Source organism: Leopardus geoffroyi, chromosome B4 (genome assembly GCF_018350155.1).
Source record: "Leopardus geoffroyi isolate Oge1 chromosome B4, O.geoffroyi_Oge1_pat1.0, whole genome shotgun sequence".
NCBI classification, from domain to species: domain Eukaryota; kingdom Metazoa; phylum Chordata; class Mammalia; order Carnivora; family Felidae; genus Leopardus; species Leopardus geoffroyi.
The window spans coordinates 95,817,763-95,843,982 of record NC_059341.1 but is presented as its reverse complement, the minus strand read 5'-3'; the positions used below and the strand labels follow the sequence as shown (position 1 = coordinate 95,843,982).

At 40.0% G+C, this 26,220-nt stretch overlaps 1 protein-coding gene across 3 annotated transcripts in view; it reads left to right on the top strand.

The window, feature by feature from the left end:
* The first annotated feature begins 2 nt into the window (after nt 1-2).
* Nucleotides 3-26,220, top strand: part of PTPRB (protein tyrosine phosphatase receptor type B) — a 115,070-nt gene continuing 88,852 nt past the window's right edge. For 2 of the 3 annotated variants that reach the window (XM_045465405.1, XM_045465404.1), the window contains exons 1-3: nt 3-126; nt 1,405-1,800; nt 11,478-11,734. In XM_045465405.1, coding sequence (XP_045321361.1) covers nt 72-126; nt 1,405-1,800; nt 11,478-11,734 — 708 coding nt within the window. In that variant the 5' untranslated portion in view covers nt 3-71. The remainder of the gene's footprint in view (nt 127-1,404; nt 1,801-11,477; nt 11,735-26,220) is intronic. The other variant, XM_045465406.1, reaches the window with a different exon arrangement.

Here is a 26,220-nt window from a genome sequence, read left to right as displayed (position 1 = left end):
AGTCTTTGCTTCTCTTATCTGGGAGATTTTTTTTCCCCCCAAGCAAAGCATGAACAGTTGTTAAGTGGAAAATGGAGGCTGAATTTTACATGGCGATTCTGACCTGCTTAATCTTTGGGAATTCAGGTGAGTAGGCTTGCCTCCCTTGGGGCATTTCTCCAACAGCCAGCAGAGGAGTCTCTGTCCTTTGAAGTGTCTGAAATAAGGCGGAAATGGAGCCAGGTCTCCATGGCAGTTTAACCAAAGACGTTGAGGAGGGGGAATAAAAAGAGCCAGCTCTGTCCACTCTGCTGAGACTTTTCTCTGAAAGAAAATAAATGGCCTCCTAATAACTCGGAGAGCTCCTGAAATGGCATCTTTATAGGAGACAGTGAAGCACCTTGAGGAGAAACTGATTTATGTGGCAGTCTGTGGCATTCTCCATGGTTTTTCCTTATCAGGCTATAGTTTTGTTTTTTGTGTATGTTAAAGAAGGGAAATATAAGGAGATATAACTAAAGGGGGTGAAGAAGTGAGGTGTGTTTTATTTGGAAGTTGCTATTTGGAAGGAACGTCTGAATATTTTCATGGGAGAGTAGAGCAAATTAAGTAAAAGCTCAGAAAAAGGTTTCTGACCCTGAACATTTCACTTTTTAATACTGATGTTTAATAATTGGATGTTTAATTTTTTTTTTTTGTCAAGAAATGCTGGGTTTTTTTGTTTTGTTGGTTTTGTTTTTTTAGTCTATCAGTTTTGAGGGAAACTTGCAGGGATTGTCACAATATAGAGAAATGCTTCTCTCCAGGACTGTAAGAAATTGTATTTGTGATCAATACGTTCACTGGTCACTATTAGCTAAGAAGGTTTAGAGGGGTGGGAAAATTTGTTTTATTTTTGTTTGGTTTTGAGATGAATACATCTAATTTTTAAACACGTATCCAAACTATGTAATTTGTGTACAAATACTGCAGTGCTAACTTAAGAATTGGAAAAAGGGGTGCTTTTTTATAATGGGGGATGGTGATGAGATGGAAAGAGTATAATGGTCAAAAGGGGAATGGAGCTTTTTATAACTTCAGTATATTTAATAATTGGGCTAAAATATCACACCATATTCTTTGGATGGTTTGGTGTCTTTTTCAAGCTTCCTTTTATTATTTCAGTGGGAGTGTGTTTTCTTCCCTAAACCATGTGAAAGTAAAAGAAAGGGAGCAAAGTATGACATTTTAACAGTTTGACAATGTCAGCCTTGGGATTTCAAATCACGTGTGTTGAATCTGGGACTATTCACTCGAAATGATAGTAATAGCAAAAGACAAGTAAACCTTGTATTTTCACTGGACTGATTTGCGGGTGGGATGTTTTGTTTTCTGATGGGCCTTATAATTTTCTACATAGTACTTTATGAGTATCTCATCTTCCAGAGGGGTTTCAGATTGTCCATGTCCATAAACAAGAGTGCCTTTCCAAAAATAAGAGAGTGGTGGTGGGTTTGTGCAATGGGACCAGCCAGAACCAGCAGTGGATGTGGACTGAGGATGGAAAACTCCTTCATGTTAAATCTGCTCTGTGCCTGGGCATCTCCAGCTCTTCTCGTGGCCCTTCCCTACCAGCTGTCTCTACCCACTGCTACCAGGCACCCCGATGGACTTGCCATGAGCAGGAAGGGTTCCTTGAGGTGGAAAATACCTCTCTCTTTCTCAAGAAACAAGGCTCCAAGGTAGTGGTCAAGAAGGACAGGAAATACCTCCATAGCTGGATGAAAATTGATGTCAACAAGGAGGGAAAACCAGTGAATGGAAGCCTCTGCTTAAAAAAAGGTGAGCTATTCTTTTCAGAATTGATTCTGAAAGTTTGCTCAATGTTATGTTTGTTTGTTTCACATTAAAGGGATATCTTTTTACCTCAACACAATGCCTATCTATGGCACATTCATAAGCTAGTGGAAATGGATCATGTGGTTCCCACTGATGTGGAAAACTTCATTATCCTTGTTAAATAAGCCCTCCTCATTAAATTAGCCCAACATCTTTCCTTTTACCTCTTACTTTTCCTTCCCTTCTTTCCTTGCTTCTTTTATTAATTAAACAAACATTTATTGAGTTTCTCTTTTGTACCACACTGTGGACACTTTGGTTAGATACCATTATATAGGAATATAAATCTAGGCATAAATGCAGCATACATATGTAATGACTAAAGCCAGTGATCAGGAAATTAATAATTCTGCTGATGTAGATAATTCTCTGATTAGGAGGAACTAGTAAAACATCAAAATGGTGTTTGAGAAAGACTGGAAAATACATTGTGCCTTTGCAAATTTTTTGTACTGAAGTTTAGGGGTACAAGAGGTTACATACTTTTGAAATGGTAAGAACCAGTGCATTGTCACAGAGTTTTCTAATTTGTTGACCATTGGTGGATATAATCTAGATGACAGATCCAGTAAAAACTTGTATATACATGCACAAATTCCTGGTGCAGCACACAGTTCAGTCCTGTGCTGGGGATTTTATTGTGGATACAGCTTAATTTTCTATTTTACTTAATCATTTTATTGCTTATTTACTCCTACAGTAGAGATTTGCTTTAGGAATTCATGAAAGATAAAACTAATAGAATCATTAGATATTAGGTACAAATGGACCTTTTAAGTCACTGGAGAAATTCTCTAGAAAAGAAGCCCATCATTGAGGAGACTGCAATTTATCAAGGTTGAGTGAATTATCCCAGATTAATTGGTGGCAAAGGTCTGATTGGAACCCAAATGTCTTAATTCCCTGTCTAGCGTACCTTCCGTTACACAGTGTTTCGCAAATGCTTAACCACAGAATTTTGCCCAGTTGACTACATAAGAATTCGACCCGGGGGAGGAGAAGCAATCTCTGCCATCATTTCTTCTCCCCTACCACCTTCAAGATTCTGTTTCAAGAAATTTGGACTAAAACCTGATTTTTTTTTAAGTCCCCCAGATAATTTTGATCCATAACCCCATTTGGGGATCAGCATTCACTGTACTTTTAAATCTTTTTATTATGTGTTTATTTTTGAGGCTCCTATGAGTTTTTTCACGATGCTGATCCCTTGGACAGCTTTCTGTCACTCCATTTTGTAAATTAAGTAAGAGTTTAATTAGATGCTAACTGAATGCAATGGGCTTTTCTACAATAGAAGTTGAATATTACAGTCTTGGTCTTTTTTTATTGTTAATTTTTTTTAACTTTTTTTTTTTTTGAGAGAGAGAGTGGAAGAATACATGCACAGGAGCAAGGGAGGGGCAGAGGGAGAGGGAGAGAGAGAATCCCAAGCAGGCTGCACCATCAGCACCGAGCCAAACACAGGGCTCAGATTCACAAACAATGAGATCATGACCTGAGTCCAAACCAAGAGTTGGATGCTTAACCAATTGAGCCACCCAAGTACCCTAACAGTCCCGGTCTTCTTAACTTCTCACTATGAGAATAAGACAAAAATATAAAAGTCAGCTAGAAAATTCAAACTTATCAGAGAATGTATAGCACAGAACACCAATATGTACAATCCCTTTAATGAGCAAGTTCTTTGGGCAAGGTCTGTCCTAAACAACACAGAAACATTATAAATATTCCCATTGTACCATTAAACATAAGAAGTGAGATTCTTTCCCAGCTTCCAATCAAACCCTAATTAGCAGTATATTCTTTCACTAGAACTTTTAAAAAGTAAATACGGATTCAGTGGAGAATTGTTCAAGATAGAATATAATTAATGGAAAATGATTTCTTTTGACCTTCATGCAAAACTTGTCCAATGATGATGGACTTCACTTCAAAAGTAAGTGTATGAAATAGACCATTTACAGTTAATCTCTGAATGTGCCATATCCAAAACATGCCCAAGAATGTGGGTTGGAAGAAAAAATAGACTTCTAGAAAAAAGCAGAGTAAAAATTTGCACCATTGTGCTACCAAAAAAAAAATCTTATATTTGAATACACATGTATAATACTTATGTTTGAACACAATTATAAGTTAACATATTTTTTCCTCCATCTCAAACTTACTGTTGATTAAAGATACACATGATATCAGTTGACCCATAGCATGAACGTTCATTGATCTGCTAGAGAATCCACTGTGAAAAATTAAATTACATTTAGATGTTTGCAATGAATGACTCCAAATGACCTTTTTGAAAGACTTGATAACTAAACATGATAATCTGACAGCACAATTATGCATATTGTTCATTCATAAGATATGAACTTTTTAATTAAGCTCTTCAGTAAAAGATAGTGTATCTGTGAAGGTCAAAAATCTGAACTATTTGTTTCATAAAGGAAACATTCATGATATCATTCATGTACTTAAGTAATAATTCCCTAATATCTACTATATGCCAGAGCTTGTGCTACGGGTACCCTACACCAGAGATTCTCAACCCAAGCATCTCATCAGAATCACAGTGGGAACTTTGAAATAATACTAATGCCCAAGCCTCATCCTCTAGGCCAATTGAATTCGGTATCATATTTAAAAAAAAAATTTTTTTTGTTTATTTATTTTTGAGAGAGAGAGACAGAGCTCAAGTGGGAGAGGGACAGAGAGAGAAGGAGACACAGAATCTGAAGCAGGCTCCGGGCTCTAAGCTGTCTGCACAGAGCCTGACATGGGGCTCGAACTCACAAACTGTGAGATCATGACCTGAACTAAAGTCAGTCATTTAACCAACTGAGCCACCCAAACGCCCCTAGGTATCATGTTCTTTAAATGCTTCTAAGATTATTCTAATGTGCAGCCAAAGTTGAGAATCACTGACTATGTCTTATTCTTTACAGTAATGGGGAAGTCAGATATGTAAATAATTACAATAGCGTGTAAGTTTTATAAAGTACCCCTTTCTTCTCTGTACATTCTTGCCCGTCATATTAAGCAACTGTGTTTTAAAAATTAAGGATAATTTAAAATTTGCATATTTTTTACCCAATCCTTTGAGTGCTCACTGGATTTTGTCATAATTTAGCTGTGCCCTGTTCTCGTGAAGCTATGTTTTTTTCTTCTTCCTCTCCTTTCCTCAGAGTTCCTCTGTTACAAGGTGAATTGAGGAGGCTTCTGAAGTAAATTAAAATTCAATGCACGGGAGCCTGGGTGGCTCAGTCAGTTCAGCGACTGACTCTTGATCTCAGTTTATGTTATAATCTCACAGCTCATGAGATCAAGCTCCATGTCGTGCTCTGTGCTGACAGCAATAAGCCTGCTTAGGACTCTCTCTGTCCCTCCCCCACTCACACACACTCACACGCACTCTCTCTCTCGAAATAAATAAACATTTTTAAAAATTCAATGCAAAAATTAATGTGTTTTTTGAGAGAAGGATCTATACTAGAGTCATATTTCCTCAAATAATCACAGTCCCGTAAAGAGTACATTGCATGCCTTCATTTTGGATAAAAGAAGAGGACCTGGGAGACAGACTCTTAAAAAAAAATGATCCTTTTATAATCAATTTATAAAATTAGACACTAGTAGTTATTATTCTGAGTCATAAGAGCAATAACAAAAACCTTGTCTCCAAAATGCCAATGTATGTGGCTAAAAATTGAAAAAATTCATTCCCTCCATAAATTCTTTTGTCAGTCAGGTGCCAGATATCCAGCTCTTTGGAAACACTTACACCTTTGGCCATGTGTCAATAAAACAAAAAGGTGATTGACAGACTTTCTCAATTTTCTTCATACATATTGGTGTTATATCGTATAGCTACATCCTTGGAGCCACTGAATTAAGAGAATGATTTTTAGAAATCCTTTGTGTATAATTTCTCAGTCTTAGTCTATAAATTAACACAAAGCAGTTATCAATAACACAGTAAGAATAAGGAAAAACCAAATTCTGTTCAATAATATTGCAATTTTATGTAATCACACCTTTAACTTTAAAAAAAAAAAAAAAAGAATATTACTTTAGGAGTAAAAATGCATTCTGAGGTCCAAATCTCTAATTTACAAACTCTTTAAACATAGTGGTTCTAGACCTTCCAGATGAGAGGTGCCATCACTTGGCTACTTTTTCCAAAGGATGCCAAGTGTCTACTTATAAACAGTTACTTTCACTCAGCTGTGTTTGTATTGAATGTGGGGTAACATTGTATGTAAGATGTCAACTAACCAATCAACGTTCTAGTGACATCTACTACAGATTCACTAACTCAAATCTCATATTTACCTAAGGGCAGGAAAATTTTTGCAGACATATTTTCAAATGTCCCTAACATGACTGAGCTAGTGAAATCCTTTAAAGAGATTTCGCTTCTGAAGTAAACCAATTGCTGACAGACTTGATATAACTGCTGGTTAAAGTAATTGTTTAATTGCAGTAACGTGGGTGAGGGAATAAAATGCATTAGCACTGTAATATCTGTATATACTCTTGGGAGAAAGGGTCTTAACAGAAGCTGCTTCCTTTAGTGATTGGTGGGAATGCTTGTAAATAGAGTTGAGGAAAAAACCAAAACAAAACAACAGTGTCTTTTGTAGGTACAGATCCTACTTTGACTGCATTGCTGCCATTGGGTTTATTTTCTCCTTGCAAGATTATAAAAACATGGGCCTCGCAATTGACCATTTACTTATGGGATCACTGGAAATCGTATGATCATTGGTTCCTGGTATATGATTTACGTGATTATAGAAAAATACCCAGCACCGTATCCAGAGTCCCCCAACCATTTTTAACCTGTGACACGTCAATGAACTTATCAAGGCACATCCATGGCGGTGCATGACTTTCATGGGCCCTTTGTGGGCCCCTTCCTCCATTAAAATAAATAAATAAAATGATTTCATAGATTTTCATGAGCCCCCAAATTCTCATTTTTCCCTATTGTGTAAAAAAAAAAAACAAATTTAAGCAAACATTTTCACTCTGAAAGTTCTTCCTTTTTAAAAATTTTCTAATTAAATTATTTTTTTTAACGTCATGGGCCCTTGGTACTGTGCCTATTGTGCCGAATGGACAAGTCAGCTGGGGGCACACCAAGTTATTCACCCACTTTCCGTCTTCCATTTTCCTGACCTTGCTTAAGTAGTACCTGCCTCAGCATCCCTCTCCACAGCCTAGGAGCAATGAATTTAAAAGCCATTCTTTCTCCCCCATCCAGCATAGTTTCCTTCTACCCACCATCTAATATATATCCATGTCCCCAAAGAAAACATAGGACATTAAGATAAACCAGGCACATCTTCCTAACGCAACTCGGAGTATAGTAGTTGAATAATAATTAGCTATTGAAAAGTATTGCTTTCATTAAGTTTTCATTTTTTTTTTTTTTTACTTTAAATGTTTTACCATGCTCTGCTTTGATGTTTTCCTATGCCATGTCAACTTCCACTTAATTTTTCTTTCTTTATTTCTAATCTTGGCTCTTTCTTAAGTCTGTAAAAAAAAAATTGACCTCTGAAATTCTCTGATTTGTTATGTCGCTCATTGTTTACAAATTCCCCCTTGTTGGTATCTCTTTCCACAAACTTCTCGCATCCTTGTTCACTTTCTCAAATTTTAGATAGGTCTTCTCTTATGCACCCTTTATTTTATTGATTACACTTTCTGAAATGTTATTCTTTTCAGCGTTTCTAAAAATTATTTAGTCTATTATAACTCGTATCCCTTTCACTTCACTTTATTCTAGCCCAATCTTGTGGAATATACTTAATGTACAATATATATGCATAAATCTTCCTTTTTCTAAGGTATATTCTGTTTCATTTTTATCTCTTTTCCAGACTTTTTGCCCACTTTTAAAAGGCATATTATATTTGGCATCTTCTTACAGAAAAGAGAGTCCCAATATAGTTGAAATTTTCTATCTCCTAAATAAGTTCTGCCCAAGTTATTCTTTTTTCAGCATGGTTGAAAGTTACTCATATCATTTAAAGGAGGGAAACTAACAGATTGTGTATTTTTATTATCATTATACAAAAATCACATTTGTATCATTAATCATATCTGAGCTACTCATAGACTAATTAATAAACTAAAATACATGTTGCTTTTTTAAAAAAATATATTCAAAATATCATCCTGACCTGGTACAGTCATTGAAAATCATCTTACAGTTGTGCTATCTGTAACTTAAGTGCTAAAATCTTTTAAATAGTATCCAGGATGATATACCTTATCTTGAATTGTGTTCTAAGAGGAATTATGCATAAAGTGGAAACAATGTGGTAGCAATGGTACAATAAAGCTTTTAAAAATAGCTTCAACATATTGTTCCATTGTGTAAGAACTTTTCCTTGCATTTGTCAAAACACATCTCGCTCTTTCATGAACTGTAAAATGCATATACCTTTTTAAAGAATGTCAGAAGAATTTATAGACACCAAAACATTCAAGGATATACTATTTTCAATATAATTTCATAGCACCCATTTCAACAGAGTTCAGGAGATGAAAAGATCAGCATATTTTGATTGCCGTATATATTCCTAGAATGGATTTTCTTGCCTCCCATCTACTTTAAACCCTTCAATACCCACGTAAAGAATGATTAGAATTCAGTTTGGCTCATATTGAGTATATGGATAAAACCTTATAGTTAGATATATATTACAATCGCTGAGAAACTTGTTAGACATGCAGGTGCTGGGTCCCACACCAAACCTCCTAGTGAAGGGCCAAGCCTTCAATATTCTGAAAAGCTCCAAAGGGGATTCTGATGCCTACCACAGTTTGCAGACCACTGCTTTAAAACACACGAAATTTGGAAACTAAATGTTAAGACTAAAGCTTCTTTCCTGCTTCTGAAATAGCACAGGTTAAAAACACAGTGACAAAATGAAGGGGTACCAACCTTGGATATTCTTTTTTTTTTTTTCTCTTTAGAAAAAAAGGTAGTGGTCTAAAATGTAAAATGGACTTGTTTGGAGTGTTTTAAAAATACACGTAGAAGGTTAAAGACAATTTCAGAAGACTGAATTTTTTTTTTTTCAACGTTTATTTATTTTTGGGACAGAGAGAGACAGAGCATGAACGGGGGAGGGGCAGAGAGAGAGAGGGAGACACAGAATCGGAAACAGGCTCCAGGCTCTGAGCCATCAGCCCAGAGCCTGACGCGGGGCTCGAACTCCCGGACCGCGAGATCGTGACCTGGCTGAAGTCTGACGCTTAACCGACTACGCCACCCAGGCGCCCCGAGAAGACTGAATTTTTTTCCATAAGATGTTCCAAAGCTACATGTGATGCTAATAAGCTATGTTACTTACACAGAAATTGCAAGAGTGTTTTGATCATTTATCTAATTTGGGGAGATTCTTGTTTCATCCATTGAACGAATCATGTAACTTGATGAATAAAAAAAAGTTCTTAGAACAAGAACTTAACCATCTCCTCCTCAGTGAAGAGGAATAAGCATAGGTTGACATGCTAAGACACATAATTACATACTATGTATTTGGAAGTTTGTTTTTGTCTTAACCCCATAATTAAATTTTTTTTGAGGGTCTAAAAGCTAAAAATGTCATAGGTGGTAATCAACTCAGAGGACCGGCATTGGTCAAAGCCCCAAAATAACTAAAATACCAATCGCTATGTACAGAAAATTTTATACCCCAACAATAGACAAATGTCTTCTTGAAGGAACATGCAAGCACTTAATTCAATTAAGACTGCAAAATTAGGGCTGCTTTTTGGAGTTTATTATAAATGAATATTGCTAATAGAACAATTGGGTTTGTCATATAGAAAACATCCCAGGGGTAAATAAATCTGGTCTATGTTCAGGGTGGTAACCTGGGCGCAATGGCAATGGCATATGATTCAGAAGGAAAAAACAAACAGAAACTAGCAGGAATGTCCAAAAATCTACTAAAGTCTAGGCCTCGTAGATATACAGGTAGGTTTGTCAGCTATAATACAGAACATTCAATTACATTTGAATTTCAGATAAATGACAACGTTTTAATGTCAGTACATTCCCAGTATAATATGTAACATATAATATAACCTTTGTAATATTATATATTTGACATATGCTAAATATTCTGAATTATTATTATTTATTGGAAACTCCAATTCAACTGGGCATCATATATTTTTATTTGCTAAACCTGGCAACCCCATGTACAGGGTATTTGCACAACTTTCCACATCTCAAAGAAAGGGTGCTTAATACAGTCATGATTATTTCGTTAACCTTTAAGAGAATTGGTGAGTTTTTTTTATCTTACTAAATTTTAAAAATACTTTTTCCATTTCTATCCTCTTTTCTGTGCCTTATCCCTCTCTTCTTTATATATGCTATCATACAAAATATGTCCACTGATATCGGAATGGAAATAAATGAGATTCAAAAGAGGGCTCAGAAAGGTGGACCAGAACAGGGAAAATGCAATCCTTCACCTAGATCTTCACCTAGCACATAGTAGTTGCTTAAGAAATAGTTGGTTGAATGAACCACTAAAGGAGTAGTAAAAAATAAAATCTTCCTTCTGCCAGTTTTTAAACCAGAAACTTTTCAAAATTATAGTTATCTAACTGGGCAAGATTTTATATCCTAGGAAACTGTGACACATAATGAAATTGATAGAAGCATCTAGACATACCCCTCAGTCCATAACTTACAGTCCTTTCCAACACTTCATATTACACGATTATTCTCCAGGTCTTGTTAATTGAAGTGTGGTCCAAAGACCATCAACACCAGCATTGGCATGCCCTGAGAACTTGTGAGGAATGCCGGCTCTGACAACTTTTACTCAACCAGAATTTGTATGTTAGCGAGATCCCCAACAGATGGAGAGCACGTTTTAAAATTATGGCTAGGTGAACCTAATTTGCAAATCAATTATTTTTAAGTATTGGCAATTCAGCCTTGCAAAGTAAAGCTATACATTAATCTCACCAGTTCATAAGTTTTAAATCAATTACAGAAGATAGGGAACTCAGAAACTACAATTGTCCCAGGATTTGGTGCTCACACAATTAGGACTGGAAACAGTTGGCTCTGTGGTAAAAGAAAGTCATTGCTTTCCCAGGAATCGTCCATCTGCATGACGAAGCTAGGCAAGTTGTTAGCAGTGATTCTCAGCCTGGCATTCTGTCCAATGACCCCTTTGAGAAGTTGAATGAAAGCTATGAAAGTCTCCCACAAGAAAAAAGTATGCACGGACATATACTTAGGACGTGGCATAAAGTTTTTCGAGATTCATGGACCCCCTGAAGCCAATTTCATGACTCCCTAAATGCTCAGATAGTAAACTTAAGTCTATCTTCTACACAGAACTGAGGTTTTCTGGTAGCGGTTTCTACAACTCCCCTGACCCTATGATAGATGGACAAAGGATGGGTGGACTGGAAATGAGCATTGTCACACTCCAAGATCTTGAATTTTTCATATAACTGAAGCTCATCCGCATGCCTGTTATGAAACAGGCCTGCTTTTTCTGAAGTCAAATTGCTTTTATGTGAAGACTCCACAAAACACGAAGGTAATTTTAGCAACTGTCCTTTCTTTACCTCAGCTGGCCTGGGAGCAGAAGTTTCGGTAAGAAGCGCTAGAAACACGGCTCCGCCCCAAATCCCCACCACTTTTAATACAGTTCCATATAGCCCGGAACACCTTATCAGGAATACCACAGAGGCCTTCACCAGAAGTACAACAGAACACGACAGCCGCCACAGCAGACAGACACAGCACCCCAGTCTGCAGACGACTGGAATGACTGAGACATCTTGGGTCCCCTGGACTACTCGGCCCTTCTCCAGCACCACTGAGGAGGTAAGGGGAGAATGGGTGTGGGGCGTGGTTTGTAACGGTCTCAGAAAGCCCGCTGCTTGACAAGATCTGCTCTGCTAGAATTGCCACTACTCAAATGTGTGATTAGGTACTCTGTGTCCTAGCTGCTAATTATGCATGGTGCATTCTGTGCAATGAAAAACTCTTTGAGATAGGACGAAGGGAAAGACAATCAGGCCACGATGTCAAAACTGCACTCCTGCAGGCTGGCCACATTTCTGAACCAAAGTCAGGCTTCATAGTCTTACGCATAACCTAAAAACAGGAAATAGAAATTAAAATCAGTGTTTTGCAGATTCCCCTGATTGTATGCCACAATCATTTATGCTCATAAGGGAGTGGAAAGAGTCACAAAGCAATGGAAGATTCAGGAATCGCTATGACTGATTTGTGAACATGGTCAAATACGCAAAGTCACATACCAATTCTACATCAGCAGCCACAAAAGGGCAGATAAGTTTAACCGCTGGGGGAGCAGCAACAGTGCAGTCGTAGAGTCTGCTCACGGAGTATTTCAGTTCATCCCTTCCGGTCTGCTTCCCACTCAGGGCTTTAGGCCACCGTTTTAGGCAATAATAGTGTAACTGCAAAAGTGCAATTTGCAAAGACAAATCAAAAATGCTGCTTCATTTGCAAGTGTTTAGCTGTTTCCTAATAAGCAAACCAAAAAAAAATTGAAAGAAAGTAAAAGCCCAACACTAGGCGTATGACTTAACGCCCTTTAGTGCTCTGGTTTCTTTCCCGTTGTGCAGAATTTAATATTGCATGTGGTTCCTGAGTAGTAAGCACCTACTTCAGTATTGATCACAAAACAAATATAACCAGTATATTGAATAATTTGTGGAACTTTCTTTTTATCTCCAGCCTTCCTTTACTCTAAATCTTCCCTACAAGCTAGTGCTTCCCTTGCCTCTGAACAGAATTTAGGAAGACCTCGTGACTTTTCTGGACGCTCTTGATTATCACTTTAAAACTCAACACTCACTCTCAACCCATTAGCAAGGATTATCCAATTCAGGAAGTAACCCAAAGTCTAAATTCAACATAAATCTTAGCTTGTCCTCTCCCTTCACCCCAGCCCAAAGGGATGGGAAAGGGAACCTGTCCAAAACCTCCCACATCCCACCTAGCTTTTTACCCATCTCTCCTAGTTTGATCATTGTGGTTTCAGACCTGTCTGGGCTTGGAAAGTGGGGAAGGAACACAGGAAATGAGAGCAGGAGAGCTGGCACTCGAGGTTGCCATCATGAACTGGTGCTGTGCTCTCTCTAAATCTCTAACTCCTAAGCCCTGCCACCCACTGATGCCAGTGAGATTTGCCACTTACTTTTGAAATTGAATGCCTCTTGGTGGAGCACCTTCTTGTCTCCGCTCAATGTGTCTCAGCCAAAACATCAGTTTGTAAGAGTATCCACGTACATCTGAAAATACATGTGTACATGTAATTTTTTTATACAACTAATACACCAAAAATTAAGTGTATATTTTAAGAATATATAGGATATCTTATATACACATATACCAGTTCAGAAAAGGAAATAAGCACATACTGTACTGATATATATATATATATATATATATATATATATATATATATATCATATAATACATTAAGTATGTCAACTAAGAAACAGGCTGAATAAAACTGTAATAAAAACATACTTGCCTGCACACTCAAGGATTGTCTTTTAACAAAAAACATTTTCCCATTTTTTTCCCACATTGGACCATTGTGAAACAAACACAGAAAGAGCTCCTAGAGGCAGCCAGGCTCTACTGTGATGAATCAAGAACATCCAGAGCTTTGCTGCAGGCACCCTTGCCCTTGGGTCAACCCAGCCCTGTGTTATAGAGCTCAACTGATCCAGCCTTATACGTGGATTTGCAGTCTCTGGTCTTGGTAAATGCACTGCAGGGGTGTATTTTGGGTTTTTTTTATTGTTATTGTTTCTTAGTCTTTTTCTTTTTTTTCTTTTAATGTTTATTCATTTTTGAGAGAGAGAGAGAGAGAGCACAAGTCAGGGAGGAGCTAAGGGAGAGGGGAGACAGAGGATCTGAAGCAAGCTCCCTGCTGACGCAGAGACCCGATGTGGGGCTCGAACTCATGAACCTGGGGCTCGAGCTCATGAACCGTGAGATCATGACCTGAACTGAAGTTCAGTTGGATGCTTAACTGACTGAGTCACCAAGGCGCCCCCTTGGTCTTTTTCTAAAGCGAAATCCTCCGCAATGTTTGTGAGCTCCCAGATGGGGCACCAGAATGACTACGTATCCAGTAGTCATCAAGTCATGACTCATCCCCTAGTTTTTCCTTGAAGCACAGGCAAAATCTTAACTATGTCTTGGGAAGCTGAAGTTCTAAAAGCTATGCTCCTTCCAAAGGCAGTTTCTAAAACTGCAGTTTTCCATGACTCTAATGCTTTAGTCAAGACATCTCTGCTAGATCATCATTTGATTTAGCATGAGCATTTACCTTATAACAGTCAATTACAAACAGCTGTAGTTAGGTATTTTGAAAGGAAAAGTCACGTGGAAGGTAAAATGCTTGTCCTTTGAAAGTAATTTTGAAAGATACTCTATCTCTATACCTAGATGTCATTTGACTTGATTGCTTGGAATTCTGTAAAAGGAAAATCTTTGTGTGTCCGTTGGGTTTTTTTTTGGTTTTGTTTTTTGGGGTTTTGTTTTTGTTTTTGTTTTTGTTTTTTGTTTTTTTATCAGATAGCAACTGGTCTGTGGTGATTTTGGATTGACAGTACAGTTGGGCTGTGAATTGGGGTGGTATATTATCAGGTGGTGATGGGAAAAATCTGAATGTAAGGATAAGGACCGTATTTATTCAGCTTTGCGTCTCCAGCATCTGAACAGAGTGCTCAATATGTTATAGAGTTTTTGTAGAAAGGAAAGGAAAAGAAAGGTGTGGAATGGAGTGGAGCAAGATGGAGAGGGGAGGGGAGTGGAACCGCATGAAGTGCAGGGGAGTGGCCTGAAGAGGAATGGTATGAAAAGGAGTGAAGTGGAGAAGAGTGGACAGGACTGGAATGAAATGGAATGGAGAGGAGTGGAGTGGAGTAGAGCACAGTGCAGGAAAATAGAATAGGGATAATGGAATGGAATTCTGGGGAAATGAATCAATTGAAATGGTATGGAAGTGGGTGGAATTGTTGACCACATGGGTAGCAAATGACCCATCTACTGTCCGTGTCCAGATACGATGGTCATGTTGAATAGCCACACACATTTTTATTGCACATTTCATTTTAGTGTTTTTAAGTTGGCACGTGTCTAGAGTTTAGTATGTTTAATACATAATAATACATATATTGTTTCATTCAGGAGCTAATCTTCAGTTCCTTTTTCTCCCTTCTAATTCCCCCCATTTCATCTCTTAAAAAAATTAGAAGAAAGGGAAAGAGGCATTGATGGCCATGCAATTCAATAGCTTTGGACAATGCTCATCAACTCAAAGAACATTTTTTGAGGACCTAACTAGTGTCAGAACAGAGTGGTTGAGTTTTTGAGATCAAAGCCCTAACTCCGCTTCTTACTAGCCAGTGACCTGGCAAGTTACTTAAACTCTCTAAGCCTCAGTTTCCTCACCTATAAGAAGGAACTCCCAGCTCTGAGGGCTGTTGCAAGGGTTGGGGGAGACAATACATGCAAAATGCTTACTATAGCACTTGGTCCTTAGCAAGCATTTAGGAAATAATAGCTCTCATTGCTATTTTCCACTGAGACACAAAGATGAATGACAAAACTGTTGCCCTGAAGGAACTCACCATCTGCTGTGTGGGGTTGAAGGAAATGGAAATATACACAGGCTCTTATGGAATTCAAAAGCAAGGTTCCTAACTGGTGTGAAGGTTTCAGGGAGTGTCTTCCTGTGAAGGGAATATCTAAATTGAGCCTAAAGAAGAATAGGAGTAACCTAATAAGAGGTAGGAGAGTAGGAAAGAGGGAGACAAAGGAACTGGGTTGGGTGGGATGGAGAGTTAGAAAGTGATTTCAATCTTTACCTAAAATTTGCATTTTCTGATATAATTTATTGTCAAGTTAGCTAACATACAGCGTATACAGTGTGTTCTTGGTTTCGAGAGTATGTCCCATGATTTATCGCTTTCATACAACACCCAGTGTTCATCCCAACAAGTGCCCTCCTCAATGCCCATCATGCATTTTCCTCTTTCCCCCAGTCTCCTCATCAACCCTCAGTTTGTTCTCTGTATTTAAGTGTCTCTTATGGTTTGCCTCCCTCTCTGTTTGAAACTATTGATGACGATCTGAAATCCGTGTTTTCAAATGGAATCTTCATCCAAAAATAGTCACTAGTTCCTACTTGTTATTTTAATTAGTGAAACTATGAAATTATCTGTCATTCCTTTTGTTCCCAGTCACATGTAGCCACTAGGTAGAATTTAGAACACTTGAGCTGAAGTAGAAATCTAGAGAAGAGAGAACAAGAACCAAAATACTAAGATTTTATGCTTGGAAATGCTATATATGTCATTACTACTAATTAGTGTTTATGCAATGACCACAGGGTTCTAGATCCACAATCAAAGAATGAATTGGGGTTGGAACATGGGGCTGGGAATGAGGGTGGAGATGACCCAAAACATTTTAAAGAGAAAGTGGCTTGTATTTGTGTCTTTCCCTTTCATCACCAGTCTCTGAGTTACAAGGAGTGAAACATGAAGAGACACTGTACAAAGTCTGCAAAGAAAAGAATCTAAGAGACAAAAATAATATCTAAGATTAGTATGCCAGGAACTATGCTAAGCAATTTCATATACTCTGGGAGGTGGGTACTTGTATCTATTTTCCATCACTGTATAACAAACCAAATCTTAGTAATTTGTAAAAAATGACAGTTTTCTATTTCTCGTGATTTTGTTGATTAGTTGGGTGATTCTTCTGCCGGTTTCACCTGCGCTCACTCTTGAAGCTGCATTTAGATTGGAGGGTAAACTGAGCTAGAAGATTGACAAGAGCCTCTCTTTACATGACTAGCAGTCAGGGCTGGCTGCAGGAAGGGGTGACTCAGTTCTTCTCCATCTGGCCTCTCTTCCTCTAGTAAGCTACCCAACTTCTTTACATGATGCTTCAGGGAAGTTTTGTAAGAAGGCAAAGGGCCTCTTGAGGCCTGGGTTCTGGAAACACACAACATCACTTCTGCCACATTCTATTGATCAGTGCAGTCACAAGCCAGGCCAGCATTGAAGGAAGGGAAAATAGACCTCCTCTTTTGATAGGAAGAGCTGAAAGTCACATTGCAAAGGGCCACACACCTCGGGTGGCAGGAACTTACGGTCATTAAACAGTCTACCATGGTATTTATTATTCTTGTTGCTATTGTTATTATTATTATTATTTTGCAGATGCCTAGCTTAGGCTTAAAAGCTCAAGGAGTGGAGGTCAAATGATTAGAAAAGAGCAGAACAAGGGGCGCCTGGGTGGCGCAGTCGGTTAAGCGTCCGACTTCAGCCAGGTCACGATCTCGCGGTCCATGAGTTCGAGCCCCGCGTCAGGCTCTGGGCTGATGGCTCAGAGCCTGGAGCCTGTTTCCGATTCTGTGTCTCCCTCTCTCTCTCTGCCCCTCCCCCGTTCATGCTCTGTCTCTCTCTGTCCCAAAAATAAATAAAAGTTGAAAAAAAATTTTAAAAAAAAAAAAGAAAAGAGCAGAACAAGATGGGCTCACACACCCATACACATACCTCCATACCTAGTCACTTTATTCTCTTACCTAGAGTTCGTTTTAGTGAAGATAAATGCCAAGGAGAACATAGTTTGAAATAATTACTAGTAACGCTACTGCAAAGTTGTCCTAGTTTCTTTGGGAGGAGAATCTTCCTTACTTTTCTCCTTTCCCCACTTTCCTCAAATCCTTGCCTGTCCATTGTGAGGGGGTCTGTCTTTGGAAGGCTGTAGATTTGGGTCAATACTTGGCTTCAAAACTAACTCTGTCCCTCTCCCTTGCTCTCTCTCCCTCACCCTAGACATGAATTAAATAAACTGACACCAGTCATGTGCCTAGAGTAGGGCTGAAAAATCTTGTGTAGTTACTGTTAGCTGCTGTTGTTATTCTACCATTATGATAGTATTTTGTGGCTGTGTGTGTCTTCACAAGGACAAGGCTGGTGAAACAAGAAGCTAGTCTACCATATGAGTTAGGAAATACCTAAACCGGTTGTTCTCAAAGTATGGACCCCAGACTGAGAACTCATTAGAAACGCAACCACTTGTCTACGGCCATACCACCCTGAACGCACCCGATCTCGTCTGATCTCGGAAGTTAAGCAGGGTCGGGCCTGGTTAGTACTTGGATGGGAGAAATGCAACCACTTGGGCCCTACCCTAGACCTACTGATTCAGAAACTCTGGTGGGGAGGGCCCAGCAATCTGTGTTTTAACAAGCCCTCCAAGTCACATGGATGCACTTGATGTTCAAGAACCACTGACCTAGGGGACACCTGGGTGGCTCAGTTGGTTGAGTGCCCAATTTCAGCTCAAGCCATTATCTTGCAGTCTGTGAGTTTGAGCCCCACATCTGGCTCATTGCTATCAGCACAGAGCCCACTTTGGATCCTCTGTCCCCTTCTCTCTGCCCTTCCTGACTTGTGCTCTCTCAAAAATAAATAAACATTAAAAACAAAACAAAACAAAACACTGACCTAGAAAACTCTGGTCCCTGACCAACAATGTCTCCCTCTCAGGCTTCTAGATGCCTTGGTTTCCCAAAATTGATGGCACTTTTGTGCCTTGTGGGGGTGGCGCAGGGTGCTATAAAAGCTAAATAATCAGGGAATGGAAATTAATTTATCTAATTACAGCCTCCTGCTATTCCTTCACAGAGCGTACATCCTGTAAGGAATGGGGCCCGGGGTGGGCACGTGGAGGCTGGGAAGACAGGGAACTGCTGCAAGACCTGGGTCTTTGTGGTAATTAAAAAAGGATGTTGCCAGGCGCACGGTTCCACCGTGAGTGACAGGACGTGGTAGTACAACACGGGCTGCGTTCCAGCCCCCGGGCACACCCTCAGCCAGGCATCCCCATATACCACCTACATAAAGATACACTGCGTCTCTGTGCACGGGCACAATTGCAGATGAAGCTGGATGGAGGTGTCAGATGTGTGCCTTGCGTATGCCCGCCGTTTGCTATGGGCAAGGTGAGACCGGCAGGACCGGGGGCAGCAGGAAGTAGGTCTGCACACGGCGGGGTGGGGACCCCGGTTGGGGTTTGGGGCACAGGGGGAAGAATCAAATGTGAAGAAGTGGCATCCAAAAGGTGGGCTTTGGACTTCACTTTTGCTTCAAAATCTGACCAGCTTCTGTCTGTTGAGTAGTGGAGGTGCACTCCTTTTTTTTTTTTTTTTTTTTAACGTTAACAGCGTGTGAGTTGGGGAGGCGCAGAGAGAGAGGGAGATACAGAATCCAAAGCAGGCTCCAGGCTCACAGAGCTGTTAGCACAGAGCCCCGAGTGGGGCCCCAACCCAAGAACCACAAGATCATGACTTAAGCTTAACCCACTGAGCCACCCAGGCGCCCCTGAGCAGTGGACTCTTAAGAGCAGTCCAATCTGGACCCCTTTTCAGCCATGTGACCTTGGTGGAGACGGTGCGGTCCGGTGGTAAAAAGTAGGGGCCCCGTGTCTGAGAAACCTGGGTTAAATCTCTGTGGTGGCGTCTCCTGGTTACTCAACTGCAGTCATAATTGCTTCCACTTCAAAATAAGGATGACTAAGGGTGCTCTGCCTTATAACACAGTGTGAGGATTAAAATCTGAGTAGCCAAAGTGCTTAGTACACTGGCTACACGAGATAAGGATTCAATAACTGTAGCAATCAACACCAACTTCTTGTTCCTGCTTCATTATCCCTGCCCTGCCTGCCTCACGGAGTTGTAAGAACCAGATACGCTGACATTATTACGTGAAAACGCTTTGAGGGGGATAAGATGTTGGGTATGCATTAAAAAGTGTTCCCGATTGGTGCTGATTCTGCTAAGTAACCATAAATCTTGTCTGGAGGCACACCTCCTTCTTCCCCTCCCCACCCTGCCCCGGCTCGGGCCTGGGAGAGGGATTGCGTTTCCTCAGTTCATGAATAGCCATTGTGGTGCCGCTCTGGGTTTAACAGTTCTGTGTTTCCTTCCATTTGGCCTTCAAAGAGATCACAGCCCACTGTGAGCCTCCAAATGAGTAACAAGGCAAATGCAGAAAATCCCCACTTCCGTACACCTCCATCAAGTCTGGGGCGACCTCCTTTATTGTGTTACTTACAGCATAGAGGGGACGTGCCCCACTGCCACCACTATTCTGTGGCCAGAACTAAAGATAGGACAATACTCCCCCTTTATTGAGGCAAGTACCCAGAAGGAGGAGTGCAAAGATATAGCAAAAAAACAAAAACAGAAAACAGAAAACCCTAATCATTCCTCCTGAACAAGGAAGAACTCTCAGATTCCCTAGTGTGCATGGGATAAAATATAAGCAGATTCTGAGGCTGCAAATGGTGCAGAAAGGTCATCCTAGGGAGTAATGTTTTGTGGAAGGGATGTGTTCCTAAAGACCCTAATCTATAATTTGCATCATTCAAGCTTCATTCTGGCAAAGAGCTGTCATTTTCTTAGGTTGCCAGCTAAAGTGGATTGTCATGTGCCAACAGCATAATATAGTTTGTATTTACTTGAGGCCCTCCAGCTTTTAAATCGCAACGATTTTTCTTTTCCTTCTGTTATGATTTGCATTACTTTCTATTTTGTGTACAAAAAACAGGACAGTGTTCATATTTTGTCACAACATAAATGATGTGCTCATAAAAATGCAACCATGAAATACAACATGTGCATTGAAATGGGTTCTTTAACATGCCAGCATTTCTCTGGCACATCGGTTTCCCTGAGCGGGTAAGGGTTGATGCAGTGGGGAAAATGGCAAAGAAAGGGGGAAATGACATCAAAGGAGAAGCAAGGATGTGCTAATTGAGATAGGAAGTCTGTGGCTCTTGCCCTGGCCTTGCAGACCTCAGAATCACCAGGGGAGATTTTAAAAGATACAGATTCTGAAATTCTGCCTCAGCCCTAGTGAATCAGCATTTACTACTAAAGTAGGACCACAGCACCTAAAGTGTAAAAATCTCCCCATTGATTATAAAGTGCGATTAGGTTTGCAATCCCTTGGAGAATAATTGAATAATCAGCTCGTTAGAACAGACATTGAATGAAAGAGAGGGGGAAAAGTTCGGCTGGAACCATGTAACCGAATCTAATCACATGGAAATATCTGACAAATGCGAACAGAGAACAATACAATAGAAATAACTGACCTAAGGCCTCATGGGTGGCTCAGTCAGTTAACCGTCCATCTTTGGCTCAGGTCATGACCTCGTATTTTGTGAGTTCAAGCCCCATGTCGGCCTCTCTGCTGTCAGCGCAGAGCCCAGGTCAGATCCTACATCCGCCTCTCTCTGCCCCTCCCCTGCTCTCTCTCTCTCTTCCTCTCTCTCTCAAAAATAAAGAAACATTAAAAAGAAGAAAATAGCTGGCCTGTATCATTCAAAAAGGTCAGTGTCATAAGGATTATTTGAAAAGGCTGAGGAATTGTTTCAGATTAAAGAAGATTAAGACACTTGACAACAAAATGCAATACAGGATCATAGGCTGGATCCTTACTACAGAAAAAAAGCAACAAACAAACAACAACAACAAAACCCAAATGCTAAAAAGGACGTTATTGAGGCAATGAACAACAATGAAATATGGAGTGTAGATGAAAGCATTGTAACAATATTTGAATTTTCTGAATTTGATAACTATACTGAGATTACACCACCAACTCTGAAATGGTTCAGGTAAGAACAGTATATACAGAGAGAAAGAAGACAATACAGTAAATGTGGCAGAATGTTAAAATAAAAAAACAAACAGAATTCGTGGGTCTGGGTAAAGGTATATGGAAGCATTCTGTGGAGTTCTTACAATGTATAAGTTTGAAAAAATAAAAAGTAGTTTGCTTAAGGGCTTTTAGAGGGTAGGGGCGCCTGGGTGGCTCAGTTGGTTAATCCTCTGACTCTTGGTTTCAGTTCAGGTCATGATCTTCCAGGTGGTGAGTTCAAGCCCCACTTTGGGGGTCTGCACGGACAGCATGGAACCTGCTTAGGATTCTCTGTTTCCCTCTCTGTCTTTGCCCCTCCCTGATCGCTCTCTATGTCTCTTAAATAAAAGAGGCAGGGGGAGGGTTTAGAGGGCAGAATCCAAGGATGCTACTGAGTTAGGGATAGACCAGAGACTCTGACGAACTAAAACCTGTCTGTCGTGGTCAAGGACCGGGAGAGAGAAGGTGGGGGCTGAGGAAGAGAAGAGCAAACACAGAAATGATGATGTGAACAACAGAGAAATGATGATGAATTTGCAAGAAAGAACAGTAAAACCAAGAGTTGGAACTGGTGGATGAGTCACTTGATAATTTTGAAGATAAGATATCAAAAGCTCTGCAAGAGATGAAGTCCTTTAATTCTCTGTAACTTTCCCCAGTTACATATTGTTTGCACCCGCTTACTCTCCACACTGCTGAAAGGGGAAATGCTATGAATTCCAGGAGCCATCTTTAAAATGAAAATCCTTTCCATTCTTCCCACACTTTGGGGGACCTGGCAGCAGAATATTCCCATTGCTAAATCCAGATGAGATCCCAGCTATGTAACCTTCTATGGTACAGAGGAGGCACCTCTTTTTCTTCAAAGCTCTTCTGTTTTGGATTTCTTTTTTCGTTTTCTTTTTTTAATGTTTATTTTTTGAGAGAGAGAGACAGAGACAGAGTGCGAGTGCGGGAGGGGCAGAGAGAGACAGGGAGACACAGAATCCAAAGCAGACTTCAGGCTCTGAGCTGTCAGCAGAAAGCCCCATGCAGGGCTTGAACTCACGAACCTGAGCTCAGATCATGACCTGAGCTGAGTCGGATGCTCAGCTGACTGAGCCACCCAGGCGCCCCTGTTTTGGATTCCTAATAGATCTGGACCAATAAGTACACCCCATGTGCAATAGCTTTACTAGGTGCTTGCCCTTTATCTGTGTGTCCGGGAACATTTGTGTTTGCTCCCCCTTCTGCAAGGCTGTTGTACGTCCAGCCCAGAACAACACGACTGTGGAGAGAATATCAAAAGAGTGTCCTTTGCTAAGAGTTTTGACCCTGGTGGTCCTGATTATTTGAGAAGCAGTAGATGTTCCATGAAGTGGTCAGGGTCTGTCCATTTGGAACAGGGGCCGATTGGACACTAGTTTATCCCAAGGCTTAGGTGCTAGGTATTCTTGGATTCTGTGATGCTAAAGGTTCCAGGGTGGCATTGGAGCAGCTGAAGAATGACATTTGGCTTCAGATTTACAATTAGTCCTGCCCTTGTTTAGTGGTAGGGGTATAAATGTTTCCTCTGTCAGGATAAAGTAGCATTAAGTCCCCACGACCTGGGGATGTGGCTTAGCTAATGGAGATACATGACTCTTCTCTTCACAAGGCTTATAATCTAGCCAACAGGTTTTTCATTACATTTTGAAAAACGTGATAAGACCCTTTGATCTTCCACTTTGATCACTGTTTGCCCCAACATCCAGGGGACTCTAGCGTGCCTGGCATCTGCTTCATCCAGCAGAGAAAGGAGAGCTGTGGGGAAGAGGCAGGCAGAATGGGGGCCCAGCAAGCCTCCATCTTTTAATTTTTTTAAAGAAAAATCAAAATCCAGTGGGTTTTTTTTTTTACCCGTAAAATCAGTTTTTCTCAACATTATCCACATATTCCCATTTCTAAAAAACAATATTAAGATCACAGACCCAGGAGGCCTTCATACCTTGACTCCTCGCATTTGTGAGCAGACAGGTTTCCGAGGGTGGGAGGGACTGAAAAGCAGGACTGAAGCTGGAGAGGAAGCACTGGAGATTGGAAAGGTGATTCGTTTACAGTCACATCATTTTAAGTCATCCGTCTGTGTATGGTTACAAAGCGGGGGCAAAAGCTATGCAAAGTCCTTTTCCACCAGACTTAAGAAAAAAAATTACAAAAAAAAAAAAAACCTAGGGGAGGAGAAGAGGGTGGAAACTGTTGTAGAAAAAAAGTATCAGGAAACCTTAGAGATGTGTCTGAGGGAGACGGTGAAGCCTGGTGCACTCCCACCCCTCCCTTCCAGGACTTAAAAAAATGTTGGCATGACCGCCAGCCAGAGCAGTGTTAAATGTCTTTTGTGCTCATCTACTGAAGGGCTTCTCTTGGGTACAAGATGGAAAGGCGTGATAATGTATTATCATTCGGATGTTCTCAGAAAGACATTCTCATCCACGGACTTTGTCATGCTCTAGCATCACTGGGTGCTGGGCATCTGTGATGTATTGGTATTTATAATATACTATTATTACTACTAATAATCATAGTATCTAACATTTGTTGAGCCCTTTATTCAAGGACCATGCTATACATACAACATGCACCTTCTCATTTAATCCTTGCAACCTCTCTCCCCCAAATGCCTTTATTATTTCCATTTTCCTGGACACCTATGACCTAGGAAGGTTATGATCCAGGAAGCTAGAAAGATTCCTTGAAATATAAGTCTCCCTAAATGGTACCTCTAAACACAAAAGAGGATAGTCATCGTCCTTTAAAAAAAAAAAAAAAGCAGCAGCAACTGCTTATCACAATTACCTTACCTTAAATTTTAACGCATCTCTTTAAATGTATGACACCCGCTAGTGAAAACTGTTTTCATTTCTGCCATAATTTACTACTGAGTCAGCTCAAATGAAAACTTAGAAAGGATTCACCATCTTAGAATCATTTTTAGGCCTGATTGCTAGGCCTTCTTCTTTTTAACCATATCTGGGGGTACACACATGAGAGTTGCATAACAAAAGTACTTCCTTGGAGGGATGCCTGGGTGGCTCAGTCTGTTAAGCATCGGACTTTGGCTCAGGTCATGATCTCGAGGTTCTTGAGTTCGAGCCCCACCTCGGGCTCTGTGCTGACAGTTCGGAGCCTGGAGCCTGCTTTGGATTCTGTGTCTGCCTCTCTCTCTGCCCCTCCCCCACTCATGCTCTGTCTCTCCCTCTCAAAAATAAATAAATATTAAAAAAAATAGTTTCCTTGGAGGAAAAAGAGCAGAATTGACCCATCATCTAATACTTATTAAGTTTGCTGCATGTTGGTTCTTTTTTCTTTTAGCATCCACATTTTATTTTTATTGAGAAGTTATAAATATCGAATTTGTTCTAAATATACATAGTAGAATATATATTTTATATAATATATAAGTATGCATATATTATATAAAATATACTGTTATATATTATATCACCAATTTACTTATTTGACACATTCTAAAATAGTTCAAGACTTTCTAAATCACTTACATAACTTCTTGTAACCAAAGAGCTCAGAATTTAAATTTATAAGAGAAAAAACAATAAGATATTATTAACTCTCTTTAATACAAATGGTATCTGCTGCAGGATTTAATTAAGATTATTGGGCCCCACCATGGCATTTTGATCCCTCAGCTTGTGATAAGGCCTAGACTTTACATTTCTAGCAAGTTCTCAGAAGATGCCATGCTGCACCTGAGAACCATCATACTGAAGAATAGGAATTCCTCCCCTCTCTCCTTTCCTCCTTTTATCTTCCCTCCCACCTCTTTCTGTTCAAAATCAATCTTTTATCCCTTTGCCCTTTTTTTCTCTTTTCTTTTCCTCCCTTCTTTCCAAGATTTTTGAGGCATCCAACAAGAACATGTTTAGAAGCACTTGCTTAGAGTACTTATTCACATGACAGTATTTACTGAACAGCTACAAAGATTCCTTCCTTCCTTCCTTCATCCATTCATTCAACAAATATTTGTTGAAACTTTTAACCAAGCAAGAAGAACAAGACAGACAAAGACTCTGCCCAAAGGGAATTCTCCATATGCCTGGGAAAGGCAGGCAGTCACAAGCATTATATTATAACAAGTGTCCTCAATGCGCTGAATTAAACAAATGGATTGATGACAGGAATAATTATAAAAGGACACTTTTTCCTTGGGTGGTCAGAAAGGGTCTGGCCCTATCGTAGGGGTGTGTTTAAAGCTGAGACCTAAAGGTTGAGAGGAAGATAACCAAGCAGAGAATCTAGGAAGGAGTGGTCCAAGGAGATGAAAAAGCAGGCATAAAGCCCGACAAAGTCAGCTCTGTGTCAGGTACACAGTAGGTGCTCAGTCAATATTTACCGAGTCAGTGAGTAAATGCGTTATCAGACCAAGGCCGCTGGAGCATAGGAGGCAAGCAGAAGAGATGCCAGGTCATGAACGGAGTTTTAGGTCATAAGTGAGGAGTCTGGATTAACCAGTAACTTTACCAGTCTGCTCCCCCCTCCCCTTAGCCCCCCAACCTTTCCCACACCCAGCTCAAACCCTGATCTGAAGTAGCAGTTCTCAAGGTGTGGCCCCTGGGCCCC